The following is a 19,120-nucleotide window of genomic DNA, read 5'->3' as shown; positions in this document are numbered from 1 at the left end:
TCAGCAATATTTCATCTTACTGATTCTGACGGATGGTGTCATCACAGACATGGCTGACACCAGAGAGGCCATTGTCCATGCCTCTCACCTTCCAATGTCAGTCATCATCGTCGGGGTGGGGAACGCCGATTTTAGTGACATGCAGATGCTGGATGGTGATGATGGGATCCTGAGGTCTCCCAAGGGCGAGCCTGTGCTTCGAGACATTGTCCAGTTTGTGCCATTTAGGAACTTCAAACATGTAAGCTGATTTTTTCATCCATTCCATATAAGGGTGAATGTATATAGCATATAGTGAATGGTCCCTGGGACAGGGCCTAACCTTGGATGGGCATGAGGGGTTTAATAAGTATGTGGCATTATTGTGTCAGAAATTGAGAAAAAAGTGGAATACAGAATGAAATGTGCTCTGTTAGTGAGATGGTGAGGGTGGGGAATGAAGAGATGGGGCAGAATCCATGTGCTTCTTGTGGTACCAGTCCTTCCTTCCACTTTCTCCCTGATTTTAGTTTGGTTGCCCTCCCTGTCTTATTTTTCCTGGTGTCTCTTTTCCATTCTCTTTGCATCTGTTCCATTAGGGCCACTGTTTTCCATCCCTTCATTTCCACAGGCAGCTGCAGTGGCTGTGAATTTGTACTCATAGTGTTCCACAGGAAGCTTTTTCCTTACCGAAATCTAGTTCCTTAAGTTCTCAAAGGCAGGACTATCCACCCACAGCACCCTGGTTGCCTCCAAACCCCTTCCTCAAATTCTGTACGAGAACACAACCGAGAAAGTAGTGTTACTAAGAGCTTCCCTGTGCCCTCAGCCAGTTGTTCCTGTGTGAGCTCAGCATGGTGTAGGAGACACTCTGTAGGAGAGGAAGGGACAGACTCAGGATTAAATTGCCAAATTTGAAATAATGCCTTGGCCATGTACTTTCCCCCTCAGTCAGCTGCCTTACACCACAGCATCTGTTCCAGGGACTTTTTCAGCAGTTGGGTAGAGACAGTGTTTGCTCACGGAAGGAGTTTTCCCACACACGGCTGGGTTTTTCAGGGCACTTTTCTTCCATATGGAGGCATGGAATGGCCATTGTGTTCCTCTGCAATGCTGATCACATCCCTTTCCCTCTGTTTTTCCATCCTTCTCTCCCTTCCTTCCCCTCATTCCTTCTGTTATATTCGAGTGGTTCTCCAGACTGGTTTTTTGCTCACCACGGTGTCTAGGAAGGATATCCTCACTATTTGATTTGAAAATTTCTTTACCCCACAGCGTAACTGACTCATTCTCCTCATGATATGGCCCTTTCCAATCCGCTCTCATATACTAGTGGTTCTTAAATCTGGGTATGTCACACAGAAGTTTTCAACTCTGGGTTGGTTTTGGTCTGCATATGGGTTTGCAGTGCTTACATTTCTTAAGTTTTTCTAGGCTCTTTGTTACCACAGGAGATTATTTTTATCTTCTGTTTGCTACTTCCAAAATACAATAATTTTACTTTCCTCTTCGCAAGAGTTGTTCTTTTTTCTCACTTCAAAATACAATGTTGCCATATTTGTCTTAGATCTAGATGCACTTCTTACTTTCACAAATTCTACTGAGGAATAAGAAAAACAAACTTGTTCCTCTTTTCCCTCTACCTTTATGTAAACAATGGTCCCTCATAGGAGGTAAAACTCACCTTGTGCTATTAGTTTGGTGACACCACGCCAAATGGCTGCAGATTTGCCACTGAATTGTAGATACACACATTTTTATGCTGACAGTGCCACTCAGTCACCTACCTGCTGGACCTGCTCATAGCTTGTGATTCTCTGTCATCAGATAATCACAAGTGCGTAGTGCTGCACTGTAGTTTATTATAATAAAGTGTCAAGAGGCAAGTTATTTATGGGCTAGTGCTAGACTTGCTTTCAATTAGTTGAAAACACATTTCTGCAAGGAACTGGCAAATCCAGTTGCATTTGTTATTTTTAGTTTCATTTTGTGATTTTACAACAAAGTTGAAATCATCCTTGATTGAATAGATGAACGCTGACAGTTGCTGTTCTGGACACTGAAGATATTGTGCCTCTGGTGTTAACTTGTGAATGAGTCTATGTGTGACTTTAATTGTTAGCACTGATCAAATGACAAGCATATATTATTTTTAGCTGGTTTAGATTAACTTCCCCAGTACTCGGAGAGGACAGTGTCTTAAAAATTTATTGCTCTTGTTAAACAGTGGTATTTTTCTCCCTCATTCTCTCATTAGCAGAGATAATATAGAGATAGATAATGTGTTTGTCATATCAGAAAAGTCAATATATCTTATGCAACTTGATATTTATTCTGTTTATTGTGATCTTTCACCACTTCAACAAATGCCAGTGTAATGGATGAGTGGCGATAACAATAGCCACTTCTGGTTGGATTTCTTTATTGTCATAGCCCAAATAATCTCTCTCTGAACAAAGTGACATTCACAGCTATCTTGCTTTCTTATCCTCAGCACAAATAAAAGACCATGCCTTTTGCATCAACTAGTGAAATAATTTTTCATGGGAGAAATGAGTGTGATGTTTTGATTCAAACTTATTTTTCCCCATAGAGAAATGTGGATTTAACACATTTGGGAGAATTTTGTCAGATCAGTTCTGACCAAACACAAGAATTACCATAAATCAGCATATTACATTTGACAGCTTTAAGTGAAAGTTGTATTTAGGTAAAAATCACATCCCTTTTGTCAATGTACCTTGTGTTTAGCTTTAATATTTAGGTTGTTCAACTATTAAGTAGAAAATAAAACAGCTGAAGGATCTTTTTAGAAAGACTACAAATCAAGTTGTGTAAGGTTTGTAGGTTTTTCTGATAAATCAAGTATTTATTTATGCCTAAATCTGTATTACGTCTACTACTGATGGAAGGAGGGAAGAAAATTTTATTTGTGAGCAATTATTTTTTGTTTTGTTGGAACAGCAAACCAAAATTCATTTGGAGTCAACCAAAACAATATATTTTTTTTCATTACTTCAACTCTTAGGTCAACCTGGAACTCAAAATCTCATATCTATCCAAAGAGATCAAAAATAATCTATCCAAAAGCTGCCCCTGTGAGAAAATTGAAAGGAACGAGAACAAAGTTGTAAAAATATCCTATAGAGTGAATCCTTTCTATTTTATGTTTGACTTCAGAGAGGGTTCTGATCCTGCATGGCATTCATACAGGCATTTAACACATTTCAATTAGTTACAATTATTCACATACCTAAGACCTCACACCCAATTCAACGTTTTACTGGCTCAAGACCCAATGCAGATAGATGCTCTATTATAGGGGTTTAACCTCCTACATGATATAAGGTATCAGGAGTATTTCAGTAAAGCATCTTACCTTTTTGACTATCTCTTTGAGGAATATCTTTGAAGCTATCAAAGTATTAATAATTATTGTGATGATTCTTGGCAAGTCCTGGAGTTGCAGAGGCTTGATAAAATCAAGGTGACCATTACCGCTTTAAAAAATGTCCCATTGTATAGTGGATGACATGTGCAATTCACTACAGGGGAACATAACAAACAAAGGAAAACTTATTTTCCCTGAACCCAAGTGAATTTCTTCTCTCTGTAATTATCACCACCCCAACAATGTGAGTGTCCTTCACCTGAAACTGCAGAACAGTGATGCTCACAATCACTGAAATGTAGTTGAAGAAAATCACCTGTCTCAATCCATTCACAGTTATATTTTAAGAGCTGAAATTATCTGCCTTCAGGATGCCTGATATATTTACTGTGCACAAATCTGATGCCACAGGTAGATTGTATTTCACTCTGCATTGTATTTAATCATAAAGGCTAACAACTGTGTCTTAATAACACATGTATCACAAATGAGTGTGGAAAGCACAGTTCTTAACCACTGCAAGGAGCAATGTTTTGCAATATGAATTGTAATTAAAGATTAAGGATGGTGAACCTATAGAACTGACTCAACAGTCAGTTGTAATATACACCAATTATCATCACAGGGGATTGTTTTCCTGCTGCTGGCTTCTCCGATTGTTGTGTATTAGCCATCAGTTGAGAACTATTCATCTTGAGGTGTTTATTGCTAGGATGTTCTTCAAGAGAAAATGTTACAGTAAAACATTAATGTACCATCTGTGTTAAAAGCCCAGCAAAGGTAACCCTTACACAACACTGCTGAAGTGGGGCTGGTTTTTAGCTCTGAAGTTACTGGGTCTGATTATTACTTACACAAACGGTGCTTTGTACCATCTGGTCTGGAAGTGAGCATGCTTTACCACCACAAAAGTACGTAAGGTACAGCTGGCCCAAGTCATGAGGCGGGAAATCACCCCTAACCCTGGTTTTGAGATGCTCCCAGCCAAAAAGAGCCCCAGGACTAACAGACATCACTGGCATGATGAAACACTGCAAAGCAACAGTTGTCCATGCTCAGACTGAAGCACGGAGTCAAGCTAGCTACCCCAGGGTGAGTCTGTGTGGGGCCACACGTTGCCTGTGAGCTGAGTAAATGTCTTAGCTTAAACTTCGGTGGAAGGCTTTTTACTTCACATGCACACAGGGTGAGCAGTGCACAGCTCAGCTGACTCCTCCAGTGGCGGTGATTCAGCCGTGCGTCTGAGCCCCGGCAGAGCCTGCTCTGAAGGGCTGACCCTTCGTTCGGGAAGAATGGTTGATGCCTCAGAGGAGAGAGAAACAACGACAGGAGGATGACGCAGGGAGATGAGTGCTGGCCCAGCGTTCAGACATGTGGACTACACGTGATCCAGAGAAGCTGGTGGCAAGTGCTCCTGCCCAGCATTTTTAAAGATAGAGTGAAGTTTCCTGATTGCTAGCTCTTCTGTGTGCAGCGATAGCCCAGGACTCTTCCCCCACTCCCTGTTTTTACCCTTTATGCAGAGTTACATTTTTGGTAAGGTGGCACAGAGGCAGACTAAGGCATATACACCTTTGGCACACTGGGAAGGAGATTAAAAAAACCAGTAATTCTCAATAGCAATATAGGAATCAGCCATTTGCCTCATTCCAAGAGGTATTGTCTGCTGATTTCAGTGAAAGCAGTTTAGTTTAGGCAGGAACAGGGCCACTGTGGAAAACCATGCATTTCACTTTGAATAATTAAAATATATGGGTTGTGTTACTGTGTAATACCTGAGAACAGTTGCTGCGCTGTCACACAAAGTATGGGCTCTGCTTTGCCAGTTTGTTAATGCAAAAACATTCCAGGCTTTTTTGCCTGCACAAATATTTTGGTATAAATGTCACAGTAGGGAAACAGCAGTTCATTTTATTCATTACTAATCACATGTGTGACTCAAAATACCAAAATACAAAAAATAGTTTTGTTTCTGGGTTTGCTATCATTATCTTTTTATTTGTAGTATTGCAACATTTGATACTGGAATTTATAATAGGCCCGAGGCTTTCTGCACTCCTGGATTAGCGTGCCTATGAATAGTTTACCATTTACATCCTATGTAAGCCTAATTTTAAGACTGTGGAAGGATAAGGATCCCACCCCATGAAACATAATAGGGCAATAAGCATTCAATACAAATACTTTGTGACATTGTAGTTTTGAAACCTGGCTGACAATATAACGGACAGTAAGGAGGGGAGTGTTCATTAGTGTGGGAAAAAGTACTTGATGTGCAGAAGATACGTGATGGAGCTACTAGCTGAGTTCCTGTGCATCGTCCGAACTGCAATGTGTGTTCCATGTGTGTTCTATCTGGAGAGAAAGACATTAGTTTAAACTTCTCAAACTGATTTTGAAGCATTTGCATTTTTACTTAATTTTTGTGGCGGGCTCAGAGGGAATGTGGTCAGGCAGGCTGGCTCTCCGGGGCTTGAAATCAGCTCTACCCAAATGCTTAGAAAGGAGCAAATCCTAAACACAGGGCAAGAGGGTGCTATTGGGCTGCAAGGGAGGAGTCCAGCTTTGTCACTGCTGAACTCAGGGGCTGAAGAAAATCCCTGCAGCACATGTAGGTAACTGTTGCCCACAAAACACCGGCAGGCCCCACTGTTTAAAATGAAACATTGTGAGGGTGTGAGGCAGCAACTGTGTGCTGGCAATGAGGGCATGGTTTCTCACTACACCGAGGAGTAGCCCTCCTCCCCACCTGGGGCGAAAGCCAGTGGCCATCTCTACATCCATCTCTACCTTTCAGGGTCACGAGTCCTTAAGTCTGGTTAACACTCACCATTTATAAGTTGCAGGAAGAGCTTTAAAGCCTCCACAAAGACTACGATTGAAGCTTTCTCATTACCGTGGTTTAATTCCAATGAAAACAAAGTATTTTTTATCGAATTAAGATCTTCCCCAACCATTAAAACACCATGCCAGATCCTGAAGAGCAGAATGGTGATGAAGGCCTCCCTTTTACAGTTCATTCACATATAACTTGAAGCTCTGCAGGGCTTCTCGATGAGTACTGATGAATGAAGTCTTTGCAGCCCTTTTCATTGTGATATGGTGCTCTCCCAGAGTGCAGGGAAGTTCAGTTACCCTGAACTTAAAATAGTCCAAATAGACCTGAAAAATATGCAGAGCACTTTTGGCTTTAGTGTACTTTGAGGCAGCTACTGCTACATGCCCAAACAGACTCATAAAATGAGTTTCCAGCAATAGTGCCACCCTGACTCTTTGTTTGCCTTCCATTTCTGTACCACACTTCCTACCTTGATCTCATGGCACCAATGCCTCTAAAACCTGTGGCACTTCTAGCAGAGAGACAGGTTAACGCTTGTGTTTTCTACCATTTCCTGCAGGCATCCCCAGCTGCTCTAGCAAAAAGCGTTTTGGCTGAAGTTCCAAACCAAGTCGTGGACTATTACAATGGCAAAGGGATAAAACCAAAATGTATGTCAGAGTACGAGTCTTCCAGGACACTAGCTCCATGAACCTGCCTGCACTCTTTTACAAAATTAAAAAAGAAAGATGCTACCATCTACAACTACTGTACTTAAAAATGAAACAAAAAAAATAGCACGTTTTGGTGATTTTTAACTAAAATAACCATTTTTTTTGCATGTGTAGCCTAAAGGCCTAAATCTGTTAAGCAGTTGTATTGTTGAAAACTTTTTATGAGAAAAAAAATCCAGAAAAAAAAAGTGAACTCTTTACATTACAGCATGTCGCCTTGAAATAAAAAGTTATCTGTATCTGTTTTTTATACAGGTTTGTTGAAATTTTGCTAAATTTCTTATCTTTACACTGTAAAGCATTTTGAAATATTTATTGAGAGTTGATAGCCAAAATGTCTTTGGTTTAATCTGCTATGAACTGAAAGATTTTTCAAAATGGCAGATGCATGAACTGTATTTTGCATGTTTAAAATAAAAACAACACAGTTTTGCAGTTGTTGTCTTTATTTCTCTCTCTGCCACAAGGCTGCCTGCTTTCAACTTCCATATTCCAAGAAAAGGGTAGTAAGGTGTTTCGAGAGATACCCGGCCTGAAGCATGGGTGTTTCTAATGTTAGCAGCTTCTAACATGGGCACCTGAAAATGCCCACCTCAGTCTGTGGTCTGAGTAGCAATTTTTCAAAAGCCTGACACATCCAGCTGCTATGAAGTTTTCAGACCATAGCTGTAAACAGATCCAGCTTGGAGGGCATGATCCATCAGGATTGCATGTCTTAAAATACGCCTACTTAATCCAAACAATCTGGCTGGCTTTCGAACAGGTTGTATTTTGGCTACCTGAATTTATAATCTCTTATGTTTGGGAATTCTTATTTTGTTTCATTTATATTTTTCAATCTCACACTCAGTATCCAACTTTGCGTGATATGTTTTCCAAAAGAAATTTCACATTGCCTGATTTTGTGACAACCAGTGATTTGTAACTTCATGCACACACAGATCACTGTGTGACAGAAAGTCTGGTTTTGTACCAAGAGAATATTCAAGCCACCTTTTTTTTTTTTTTCCAAGAGGACATAAGAACAGATTGGCAGTGGATTGATTTTTCATTAAAATATTTATGTATATGAGGAAATTAGATCATTGTTAGAGTTTTGACTTCTCCATTTGCTAAAAGACAATAGTGAAAGATGTGACTTCTTAGAAGTTAAGGATAAAATTTGATCAAAAATAATTTCTCTGGGATTGTCCAAAGGGCACAGTTTTAGACAAGTTGTGCTCCCAATGAACTGAAAGCATTCTTGTTGCTAGTTCCAGAAGAAACCGTTTTGGGCCAGTGCTGAACATTTTGGAAAATCTCACCTGTGAGCAAGCGGTTTTGTTTTAGAAATATTTGGGTTTAAAATGAGTTTGCAGGTAATGTAGGACTCTAGATCCCTGACTCTCCTTTAGAAGTAACTTCCGTGGGATTTGATTGATGATTTTGTACCATAAAATGAAGGCAATGGGATAGCCAAGATGCATGAGGCTGTCTGCATAGCACATTCGGTTCTGCTCCATCTATATCCTGCAACGCAATCGTTCATGCTTGCTAGTAAAGATTTCTTCAGCTGATCGGATATTGCACAGCAGCCAGTATTACTTGGTCATAGGTATAAATTGTCTGAAGATGTTCCGACAGATAGATCTCAAATCCACATTTCCATTTAATGGCTGACTGTTCATTTGAGAGCTCACCCCATCAGGCTGTACATCTCTCCCTCTGTGGATGTATTTCAGCTGCGACTGTGATTCTCCCTTATATCTCATACACCACTCTACCAACGTATCTTAATCCTTATCTACAAGATCTCTAGTTTCTTATTCCCATTTTTCCCCTTTTTTCGTTCCTTCCCTATTCTCAGGAGTGTTTTCTAGCTGTTAAAGCATATGACTGAAAACTCAATGACTCCACGTTCTTTGCTCCTCCAGTATAATTTTGTAATCTTGGCCAAGTTTTTTAACTTTTCTGCACCTCAGATTCCTCGTCTATAAAATGATGGTCACTGCCATATTCATAATAACTCACAATATTCATAAATAACTCACAATGGTACTGGGGGACTTTAATATTGGAAAAGTGATTTGAGATCATCCTCAGAGACATGATGGTGCTCTCACCACGTAGAGTATTACTTTACGCTGGGGCATGGATTTAGGAATGTAATGCACAGCTGAGGAGGGGTAAAGACTTTTCTTTATTATTTGGCAGACTGAAGGAAAGTAAAAGAAAGCTTTCAGCAAGAAAAATTGGTAGTCAGATAAACTGTTTTTCTGGTACATACGATCTCTGGCTAAACTGATTTTTCATGTGTGTATGGCTACATAGAATTGAGCAGTTACAGCTCTTCAGTACCAAAGGTGTTACAAGGTGCTCCCATAATGCAGCATCACATTAAAATGCAGAGATCAACAGGCTACCTATGTTGAGCTATATAAATCACCCTTTTCATGTATGTAGGTGGTCTACATAAGTGTCTAAGTGAAAACGAATTACAGTTGCTGCAGATCTTTCTGTTTATTTCACACAATCCAGATTATAAATGTTGTCTACTTAAAAATAAATCATTACCAGTGGTCATATAGATCATCGATTCTGTAGCAGCCCTCAAGGTATTTGAAAAAAACACCTCCATGATATTGAAAAAGCAATTGGAAATCTCCTTCAATCTATACAGATCCTAGCATGTAAAACAAACACGTAATAGTGGGGTGAGCTGGTGTAGGAGAATGCACAGAACACAAAACTAGCCATATGGTAAAGGCTTTCTAACGAGGCTTTGAATGTTATTTTCATTGCTCCAAGTTACTCAGTGCAATAAGATAGAAAGGGTTTTGTGCATCATTAAGTATATGAATATACCTCTGAAATGGCATTTTTTTCCCTGTTTTATCTACTTAGGATTTTTTTCTTTTTTTATCTACTTTCAGCGAGGCCATTCTGCCTTTAGACTGAACCAACATCAATTTCTCTCACATATTTTTTAATGCAAATTTAAAGTTCTACAACCTTTTGAGTAATCATTTTAAATTCTGAAACTTCTTTACATTATATCTTGTCCTTTTGAGGTAATCGATGATCTAAAATAACTTCTCTGACAACTGCAACTCTGCCTTCCTTTTTATTGTCTCTCAAACATGATTCAAAATCCAAAAGTCGCAGGATACTCAAAGATATTCATGATCCTTATTAGCACAAAATGCATTAATATAGATAATTCTTGAGCCAGATAATGAGCTGAGTTGTATTTTTAGTTGTATTGGGGAAACTAAGTCTACAATAATTTTTAAAAAGTGCTAATAGACTGTAATTGCTTATTATCCTAAGTTAAAATCTACTTGCGTGAAGTTCTTACTATGGTAGAAATATAGCGTTCTATACCATTTGATGACAGAGTCTACAGCTATGAAATGAAAACAAAATTATAGTAGTAGTATTGCTTTAAAGCATGTCTTGCCTTTTGCTCTCCAAATATCAAAGGTACACAACTGATGAGAGCTAAAAGGTTTACAGTTTGATCTGTGAGAGACCTGATGAGTGCAGCGGAGAACAGTTGTCTAAACCAAGGCTTGCTGCAGGTTGCAGAGGTGATATTCCAACAAATACACAGGTGGAAGGCCCCTGTTCTGAGCAGATTTGCATGACAGAGCCCGGCAGCTCTCAACGACATCCCTTGGGTTTACCCACACACCAGATACTGTGGTAGAACAGCGTGTGGCTTACCGAGCCTCATTGCTGTATTGCAGTAAAATCTTTGTTGACAAGTTAAACAAAGCTACCTCCTTCACCCTGGCTCTCCAGCTGCACAAACAGGGTATGGCTTACGCCCAGAAAGGACCCAACTAGTTACTCAGATTGACCTTTCTCACTTGGGTTTATGGGTCTTGCAGTAACACCTGTTATGTAAATCTAAACCTATACCAAACCTTTCCTGAGTGAGAGGTACTTGTGATTTCAGGCACAAAGAATTGGTACATTTACATTCACATTTTTTTGCCTGGGAAGGATGAGCTGGATGACTCCTAAGATAAAGTCATACTTTTCAGGTTGTTTTTTCCCCTTAGCTACAGAAAGTGCCATTTTGCCACAAGGAAAATACAGTTTATAGCACCACCCATCTTCATTCACTCATAAGTCTTACTTGTACCTGCAGTTCTGGGCTGAGGAGTTGCACTTCACCAGAGGCAATTTCGGCAACTAGAGAGCTGTGTGAGTGATACTGGTCAGCCCAGTTGCGTGTTTGCTTGCAACACTCACTGCAAACCACCAGTTGGCTGCACTCACAGCCCCTCTTTACTGGTTTTCCAATTCATTTCATAGCTGAATCTTCCAAACAGATCTGGTAAAACCTAGCTGAACTCTTTCTTGTGAAGTCCTCCAGTTCATAAGTGTTTCCCTTTCCTCATTCCTGCAGTTCTAAGAACCACCCGAGGCAGCAGACGAGCAGGGAAGGTTATTTTGTAATGGGCACTGTTGCATTCTCTTCCTTCTCTCAAAAAAAGTGCTAGTCATTACTACTGCTGTGCAGAAAGCCTTTTACTGCTGTGTTCAGGAGGCACTTGAATTCTTGTCCCACTGCTTAGAGCAGGCAGGTTGCAATCTACATTCAGAGTTGCAGCCATCTCACTACACACACTTCCCCACACACTCACAAATTGACACGAGTTCATGCCTCTTTAGGATCATGAAAAGCTGCATGCACAAAAAAAACCAACCAACCAAACAAACAAAAAAAATGGATAGTGCATCATCATGTTAAAAAGGAGAAAAGTAGTACAGCATTAAAACTTTTCTCTCCAAAATGTGTGCACCTCCCCCATGTATTACTTCCAAGTACATGAAATCCTGCATCACCTCAGCTGTGCAGCATGCTAGATAAGAAAAGCACCATACTGTGGCAACAAGGCTAGACAGCATCAAGAAAGCCCTCTTCTCTAGCAGGGATCATCCATTGTGACTTGGCAAGTCACTTAATCTTGCTGTGTGCCTTGGTTCCACATCTTTAAAATGGGGATAAAGAGCATTTTGCTAGATCTTGAGGACTTTAGTAGGGTAAGCACCATTGTAGGGTTGTTACAGCACTCAGAAACTGGGAGATATCACTTTTAATATTTTTAGATCATTTCTTCCTTCTGGTACAGAAGTCCCTGTCAGAGTAGCAGCATAAGCTACTGACAGACCGCACTAGAAAACACATCTACATGAAATTTAGCAACACCCCTGCAGTGTTGCTGTTGTTGATGCCAGGGAGAGATCAAAAAGATGCAGTGGTCACTGTGACAGTAGAGATGACTAACCTTCAGAGAGGGAATTCCAGTTGATCTGTGAACTTGAGATGCACTTCTGAACACACTATGTGTTTGCTTCTTAAAAGGTCAAGAAGTAAACACAAGGACAAGGAGTGGGTGTGAAAGCTGCCAATAGTTTTCTGGATCACAGTTTTAGGTGTCGACACCAAAATTCTGCTCAGTTACCCACTCTGAGGTACCTACAGCCTGTCTTGGATCTGGTTATCTGGCCACACGCCGGGAAAGCAACACTCACACACAGGTACCACAGTGGGGAAGAAAACAGAGCAGCAGGATAAAGAGGAGAAGCCACATCAGACTTCAGCTGACCACACCAAACAGTCATGTATCTTTAAAAAAGATCTTTCTGCTGAAACCAAAAGGGAATCTTGGGTTCATGGCCATTCACCATCCTACCTAGTGCACTCGCAGCTGTGCTGGTGCCCTGCTCAGAAAAAGGAATTAATTAATTCTGAATTCTGATGAAAGCCAGATCTCACTGAAGCCAACTAGCCAGAGGTCCCAGCCCTGTGCCAGGCTGCCCAGAAGTCCTCGGCCTGGCCCACCTGCATTAACTTTACCAGTAACTTCACCGGCTACAATATTAAATATACTTCCCCTAGATGTTGCCCTCCCACCCTTCCGTGAACTACCCACTCGCAAGAAGCACCCGAAGCAGTTAAACCCTGTACCCTGCAGCAGTTTGGTAAAGCAGAGATGCTTCAGCCCAAACCACCCCCCCACACACACACATACCCCCCCCCCCCCCCCGGCATCCGCTCGACCCCCGCATGCTGGAGGAAGGTTCTCAATCCATACAAGGGTCCTGCAACCCTGCGTGCCTCAGTGGTACTTGCTGGCAAACAACTTCACCCACTGCTGACGCCGGTCCCTTACTGACCCGCGGGGCCTTCGGGCAGCGCTCGCCCCCGGGGCACAGAGAGAAGCCCAAGCGGCCACCAGCCAGGGCCCGGCTTAAAACCCCACGCAGTGCTGCGGGGCGGGTGCCTTCGCCCGGCGGGGTCCAACCCGTCCCCCTGGGGTGGTCCGGGAAGCCGCGGGCGGCGGGGAGGCTGACGCACGATCACCTCTTTGGGTTGGCGCGGGGGTGACGATGTTAACTCTCGAGTGAGCCGCAGGGAGCGCGGGCCGGAACCTTCTTTTTTCCGCGGCCGCCCGGAAGGTTTTCAGCGCGGGAGCAGGAGGCGCCGGAAGCGGGAGGCGGCGGCGGCGGCATGGCGGGCTGGGTGCTGCTGGGCCGGCTGTGGGGCCGGCTGTGGGCGGCAGCGGGGCCTTCCGCCCACAGGTAGCGGGAGGGGAACGGGGCTGCCGCGGGGAGAGCGGGGACGGGGGGGGGGGGGGGGGGGGGGGGGTTCGGCCCCTGTGGCTGCCCCGCCGTGAGGGACGGGTCGGTGTCCCCACCGTTTGGAGAGGCCGCTGGGTGCAGCCTCTTGGCAGCGCTCGGAAAAAAACTGCGCGGACAGTGGTGGTAGGGCCCCGCTTTGTCTTAGCTTTTCTTATCCTTCAGGGGAACGATGGCAGTGCAGCGAGCTGCTTAGCAGCGAGTGTCAAATCGGAGCGCTGTTGGAGCTGAGGAGCTGTGTAGCCTGAGCTCCTGCTCACAGTGGGGCCAGCACGGAGATCAGCCCACGTAGTTCCGGGCTTGGTCAGGTTGGGCCTTGCAGAGAGGCTGCTCAGTCTCTCTGGGCCCCTGTTCCAGTGTTCGACTGCCTTCAGGCTGAACATCTTGTCCTTACGTCATATCAGAACCCCCTTTTTTCAGTTTATACCAGGTTTCTCATTCTCCTGGCACTGCACCTCAGTAAACATGGCCTGACTCTGTCTTGACAGTAACCTCCTCGTAGATATTGGAAAGCTGCTGTCAGATCCCCCGTAAGCCTCCTCTTCTCCAGACTAAACATGCCCAGTTACTTCGATCTTTCTTATAGGGCAAGTGTGCCAGCCCTTGTATTTTTGCTGGACTCATTTAAAAACATCCCTTTTGTACTAGGGACCCAAAACCAGATTTATTATTGCAGATGTGGTCTATTTGGGGTGCTGAAGAAAGAATGATAACTACTTCCCTTGATCTCCTGACCATGCTTCTGTTGATACAGCCTAGGCTGCTGTTAGTCTTCAATGCTGCCAGGAGCTGGCTGGCTCCTTTTTTTACCTTTTTGCCCCCAGGACTCGCAGGCCCTGTGCCTGACTGGGGAGCAGCTCTGCTGAAGTCACAGCCTGTACCCTTTGCATGAGGTTACTCCATCCCAGGTGTGGGACTTTGCATTTTTCCTTTATGAATTTCATCAGGTTCTTTGTTGTCTTTTCCCTCAGTCTGGCAGAGGCACACCCGTGAGCATTATCAACTGCTCCCTTCAGTTCGGTTTTATTCACAAGCTTACCCAGAGTGCGCTCATCCCTTCTTACAGGTCACTGATAAAGAAACTAAACAGGGCAGGTCCCTGAATATATTCTTGAGGAACTCTACCTGTAACTGGCCTTCTGGTGGAGTGCAAGCCATTAACCACAACTCTTTCAGCCTGATGATCCAGCCAGGTTTTTGGCCACCTGATAGCCCACCCATCCATGCCATAACATCCCAGCTTGGATAGAAGGATGCCACAGGAGATGTTAAAAGCCTTGCTAAAGTTAAAGTAAACACCACCTACTGCTCTCTCTTCATTCACAGATCTAGCTTTTTTCACAGAAGGAGTAGTTGTTTGATTTGTCGTTGTTTGCTCCCCTTTGATGTATTTTAGAATACTTCAAAAGTTAGGTGAGAGCATGACAAATAATTAGGTGTTGTTTGTCAAGAAGGGTGGTTGAATAGCTTGCTAGTATAATTTCAGTCTTTATGAATGTATACTGTATTATGGAACGATATGTAGTATGTATTACATTGTGAACATATGTGTTATGAAACATTGTTTGAACCGATAAGACATTTAAACCTTTTTCTCATCACTGGAAAGGGGGCAGCTGGGCTTTGTAGTCAGGCACATTGACAGTGCAACGTGGTGGAGTGAGCATCTTTCTGAAAAGAATGTCCAGTTCCTCAAGAAGATAACTGCGGAGGAATACAAAGCTCAGACAGTCAGCAAACTGTGCCCTCTGAAAGATGAACCGTGGCCGCTGAATGAGTGGAAGCCAGGTGAGAAAGCATCTCTTCTGAAATATCAAACTCATGCTGAAATTATTGTTGTTGTGTTGTTGCATTCAGTAATATCAGGATTGTCTCTTGTAAAGTATTCTCCTTTTTGCATTTACCTCAATCATCCAATACGTCTCCTATTAAATAAGTAAATGTGTAATACATCAGTTCTCTAAAAAACATTTCAAATATTACAGGGTGTTAAAAACCTTGTAAGAACTTCATTTTTAGTCCAGATCAGCACATGGCCAGTCCCACTGCTGCACAATGACAAGATAATAAAATAAGAATTCATCAAAGAAGACTCCCTAGGTTATAAAGTATATGAACTTGAAAATGTTCTTGTAAATATTGGTGGACTCTGAAGAGAACGTGTAGTATATAATGCATCCCACCTCTATGCAGTGATTCCAAAGTCTTACAGACTAGAACACAGTATGAAGTTTCTGAGCCTTCTAAAGGGTCACATCATTTGACAGCTCCCTAACAGTCTGCAAATCCATGGGAAGAGTCTCAGGTATGACTGGAAATTAGAACAAAGAGCATTTTTAAAACTTTAAAGCATGTATTCTTCATCTTAAGTGCTCTGTTTTTCACACCACGGACTGTCAGAAGCCAGACTTGACAGGTTGCCTTTGCTGTACAGTTACAGTGACAAAAATATGCAAAGTCGGGGTGGGAGGAACCTCCTACAGTAAACTTCTCAATAGTTAGTTTGGCTCTAATATTCTACATGTGTGCTGTGTTTTTCTAAAAAAAAAATTAGTCTGAAGCATTGGTTGGTCTAACCTTAATGCGAAACTAGTTTACATGTTCTATCAAACACCACTGAAACAAACAGAACTTTACAGCTAGTGATACTAAAAACAACAAACAGGTTATCCCCAGACTATCTGTAGGGGTGTGAGCGATGTTTCCTCTCCTTCAGTTCCTTAGGAAAGATCAGAGTTAATGGGATTTCACAGGTTATGAGATGGGCTCTTTCAAATATTAAGTGTGGAGTTGCATCCATGTTCTGTTTTGATCTACAGATTCCGTCCGAGTTGGTGTTGTTGCAGTAAAACTGGGAATGATGCCAATATGGACCAAGTCAGGAAAAAAACATGCTGTCACACTACTTAAGGTGAAATAAATCATAATGAATTTCATCTCCTGTACTGTATTCAGATCATTAACCAGAAGTTTCGGGCTAAAGTGAAACTTACCACTTGTACAGAGTAGGAGGAAATCCCTAAAGAAAGGAAAGATTTCTTTCAGTCCTGCATAGTACACCATGTCTGTTCTGTTTATATCCCAAACTGTCTAGGAGCAGTCTGCCTTCTGCCTCAGCTATTCCAGTGCTGCAGAACACTGCATAGCATTACCTAGGTGAGGGAAGAAGGGAGGCAACATAAAGCTGGGGTTAACTACCCCACTTCATGTTGCCACCTGCAGGCACTTTCACATTAGTTTCACCTTGGTTTCTGAGTATTTGTAGCCCTGAAGCTGCTTCTTCGTATTCTCTGGCAGCTACTGCTGTGATGAAGCTGTTTGCTGGCCTCTTGCTGCCTTACAGTGAACCAGTGCTGTGAAGGATACCAGGTTTAGAGGGCAAAGGAGCAGGAGTCTAAAATGTGGGGTTTGCCACTGCATATGGTAGGGATTTTGCAGATCTTGCAGGCAAAATATGGCTATGAAACTACAATTTACAATCTACTAATATTTTTTTCTAAGATAAGCCTTTAATTGATTGGAAAAAGAACATCTGTGATAAAAAGGTAACACACTCCCCTACTTGTAGGCTGTATCTCCTGTTATATAGATACAATTGAAAACAGAGACTGGTTTGTTTTTTTTTTTTTCTCTTTTGATAATCTCATACTATGGTCTCAAAGTGTACACATCTACTTATATTCAAATAAACACTATTTTTCTTTAGGTGCAAGATTGCCATGTTTTAAAGTACATTTCAAAGGAAGAGTCTGGAGGGAAAACATGTAAACTACTTGTTGGAGGCAAAAACGCATCTCCTTTTCATGTAAGTGAACCACTTTGAGTGTTTTTGTTAGAATGGTTGTTTCTGTTATGATTATAGTACAAAGGTGGCATAATCTTTAAAAGATTAATTGGCAGATGTGCATGCCTTGGACCTGATCTTTTGTCCCATTCACCCTTGCTTATTTCCTTAGCATTGATTCTTGGTTAAGAAAACAGCAAGAAGTTTTTGAAAGTTTTGCCTCTTGATTCTCTAAGAAAGTTGTGGGTTTAGGAAGTTGCTTTGGTGTGCAGTGTCCCATGCTGATGAAAGGGTCTGAAGGGCCATTAGTGTGTTTGCCACGTCTGTGGAGTTGCAATACAAGATCAGGACTGCAAGACACACGCTTTAATGGCCTGTTTTAAACTTACCCAGCTTCATCAGTGGTTCAAAAGACTTCGTTCTTTAGCTTACCCTTCTGTAGTGTTTTATTAGCTTTAGTTGTAATTTTTCCACAGGTCTGTTGAGATTGTTTAATTTCACATAGTTTTACTGATGAATAAGTTTAAGACTTACATTTTCAGAAAGACAGCTTCATGATTATAGTTCATCAACAGCAATATCAAAACCACTCACTTGTTTAGACACCCCAATTGTCTGATGGGGAATTTGCAGACACCTTCAGTGGCTAAGGCTGTTTAGCAGAGCTGTCATTCCTGAGGAGGAAAATTGAATTATAGATCAGGGCTGGAACAAAGCTTTCTCTCAAAGGATTGCAGTTTCTATGATCCATTATTTCTGTAAAATACCACTTTTCCTTTCTTGCAGTATCCTGACACTCGTTTGATTTAGGCAAGTAAAAAAACCAGAACTCGTGATTACTAAGCAGAGTATCTCAGTTGGTGATTGTGGCTTTTTGAGGTCATAGATTTCCCTTTTTCAAACAGAAGGTTGTCCCAGAGCCTCAAAATTAGTCTGTGTGCTTGTTTTTGCTTTAGTGGAGGTGAGGGAAGAAGGAACTTTTTTCATTTGCTAAATCTGTTGGCATTTATTGTATATTCTGCTAATTTTGAACAAGCTTATATTTTAAGGTATCTTTCTTTTATTCAGTGGGTTTATCCCATGTTTAACCATCACTACTTGTACTTTTCAGGTGTCTGTCCTGTCACTTTAGTTCATTTCCACTCTTCAGGTGTGACATTTTTCCTGGAGGTGTTACAGCTGTGTTTTGTTTTCCTGTTACCTTGATTTACGACTTGCAAGAAGCACGGGAATAATAATTTTCAAGTTGTATTATGCACATTAGACTCCTTACAATTGATCTTTTCAAAAAGATGATATTATCAGTGAGTCAATTCGTTTTCAGAGTAAAAATGTGCAGGAAGCAAAGAGGTATATAGAAAAATTCTACTTAAACATCTCTTGTGAAATAAGAAAATTTCTTCAAAGCTGAACTACTTGAAAAGTCAACTCAAGGATTTTTCAGTAGTTTGAGTTATGTTAAAGTCTCTCTTGGACAGAACTTTTTTCAAGCTAGCTCCTATTCACTTGGTTGAACTTAGACTCATTTTATTAATGAAATATCCTTAGACCAATCAGTGTTGAGGACATGGTTTGAGACTGAGCTCTGTATTATTATTATTATTGTTGTTGTTGTTTTAGTTATTGTATAAACTACATGATTTCTAAGAAAGAATTTGGTGTGCCGATTCCTAACAATTTTGCTTATTAAGGTATTAACAAATCATGTCTTTCAAACCTGCAGCTAAACTGCAGAATCATTGCCCTTCTGTGTTTATCAGTCTTTTTATGTGTTTCTTTTC

At 41.6% G+C, this 19,120-nt stretch overlaps 2 protein-coding genes and 1 long non-coding RNA gene across 5 annotated transcripts in view; 2 read left to right on the top strand and 1 right to left on the bottom strand.

Moving 5' to 3' along the window:
- The window catches only part of CPNE4 (copine 4), a 243,764-nt gene extending 236,407 nt beyond the window's left edge, over positions 1-7,357 (top strand). For all 3 annotated transcript variants that reach the window (XM_032991217.2, XM_032991218.2, XM_032991216.2), the window contains exons 15-16: positions 5-241; positions 6,769-7,357. In XM_032991217.2, the coding sequence (XP_032847108.1) occupies positions 5-241; positions 6,769-6,900 (369 nt within the window). In that variant the 3' untranslated portion in view covers positions 6,901-7,357. The remainder of the gene's footprint in view (positions 1-4; positions 242-6,768) is intronic.
- On the bottom strand, positions 3,969-13,388 carry LOC122154759. The gene is made up of 3 exons (XR_006166821.1): positions 13,281-13,388; positions 6,201-6,532; positions 3,969-5,725 (listed from the first exon to the last, which is right to left on the bottom strand). It is a non-coding gene; the product is annotated as an uncharacterized LOC122154759 (long non-coding RNA).
- The window catches only part of MRPL3 (mitochondrial ribosomal protein L3), a 29,551-nt gene continuing 23,747 nt past the window's right edge, over positions 13,317-19,120 (top strand). The window contains exons 1-4 of the mRNA XM_042806360.1: positions 13,317-13,498; positions 15,165-15,343; positions 16,375-16,466; positions 17,262-17,360. Of these exons, the coding sequence (XP_042662294.1) occupies positions 13,428-13,498; positions 15,165-15,343; positions 16,375-16,466; positions 17,262-17,360 (441 nt within the window). The 5' untranslated portion in view covers positions 13,317-13,427. The remainder of the gene's footprint in view (positions 13,499-15,164; positions 15,344-16,374; positions 16,467-17,261; positions 17,361-19,120) is intronic.

Source organism: Tyto alba, unplaced genomic scaffold (assembly GCF_018691265.1).
Source record: "Tyto alba isolate M040663 unplaced genomic scaffold, T.alba_DEE_v4.0 Super-Scaffold_46, whole genome shotgun sequence".
Classification (NCBI taxonomy): Eukaryota; Metazoa; Chordata; class Aves; order Strigiformes; family Tytonidae; genus Tyto; species Tyto alba.
This window is presented reverse-complemented; position numbering and strand designations above follow the sequence as displayed.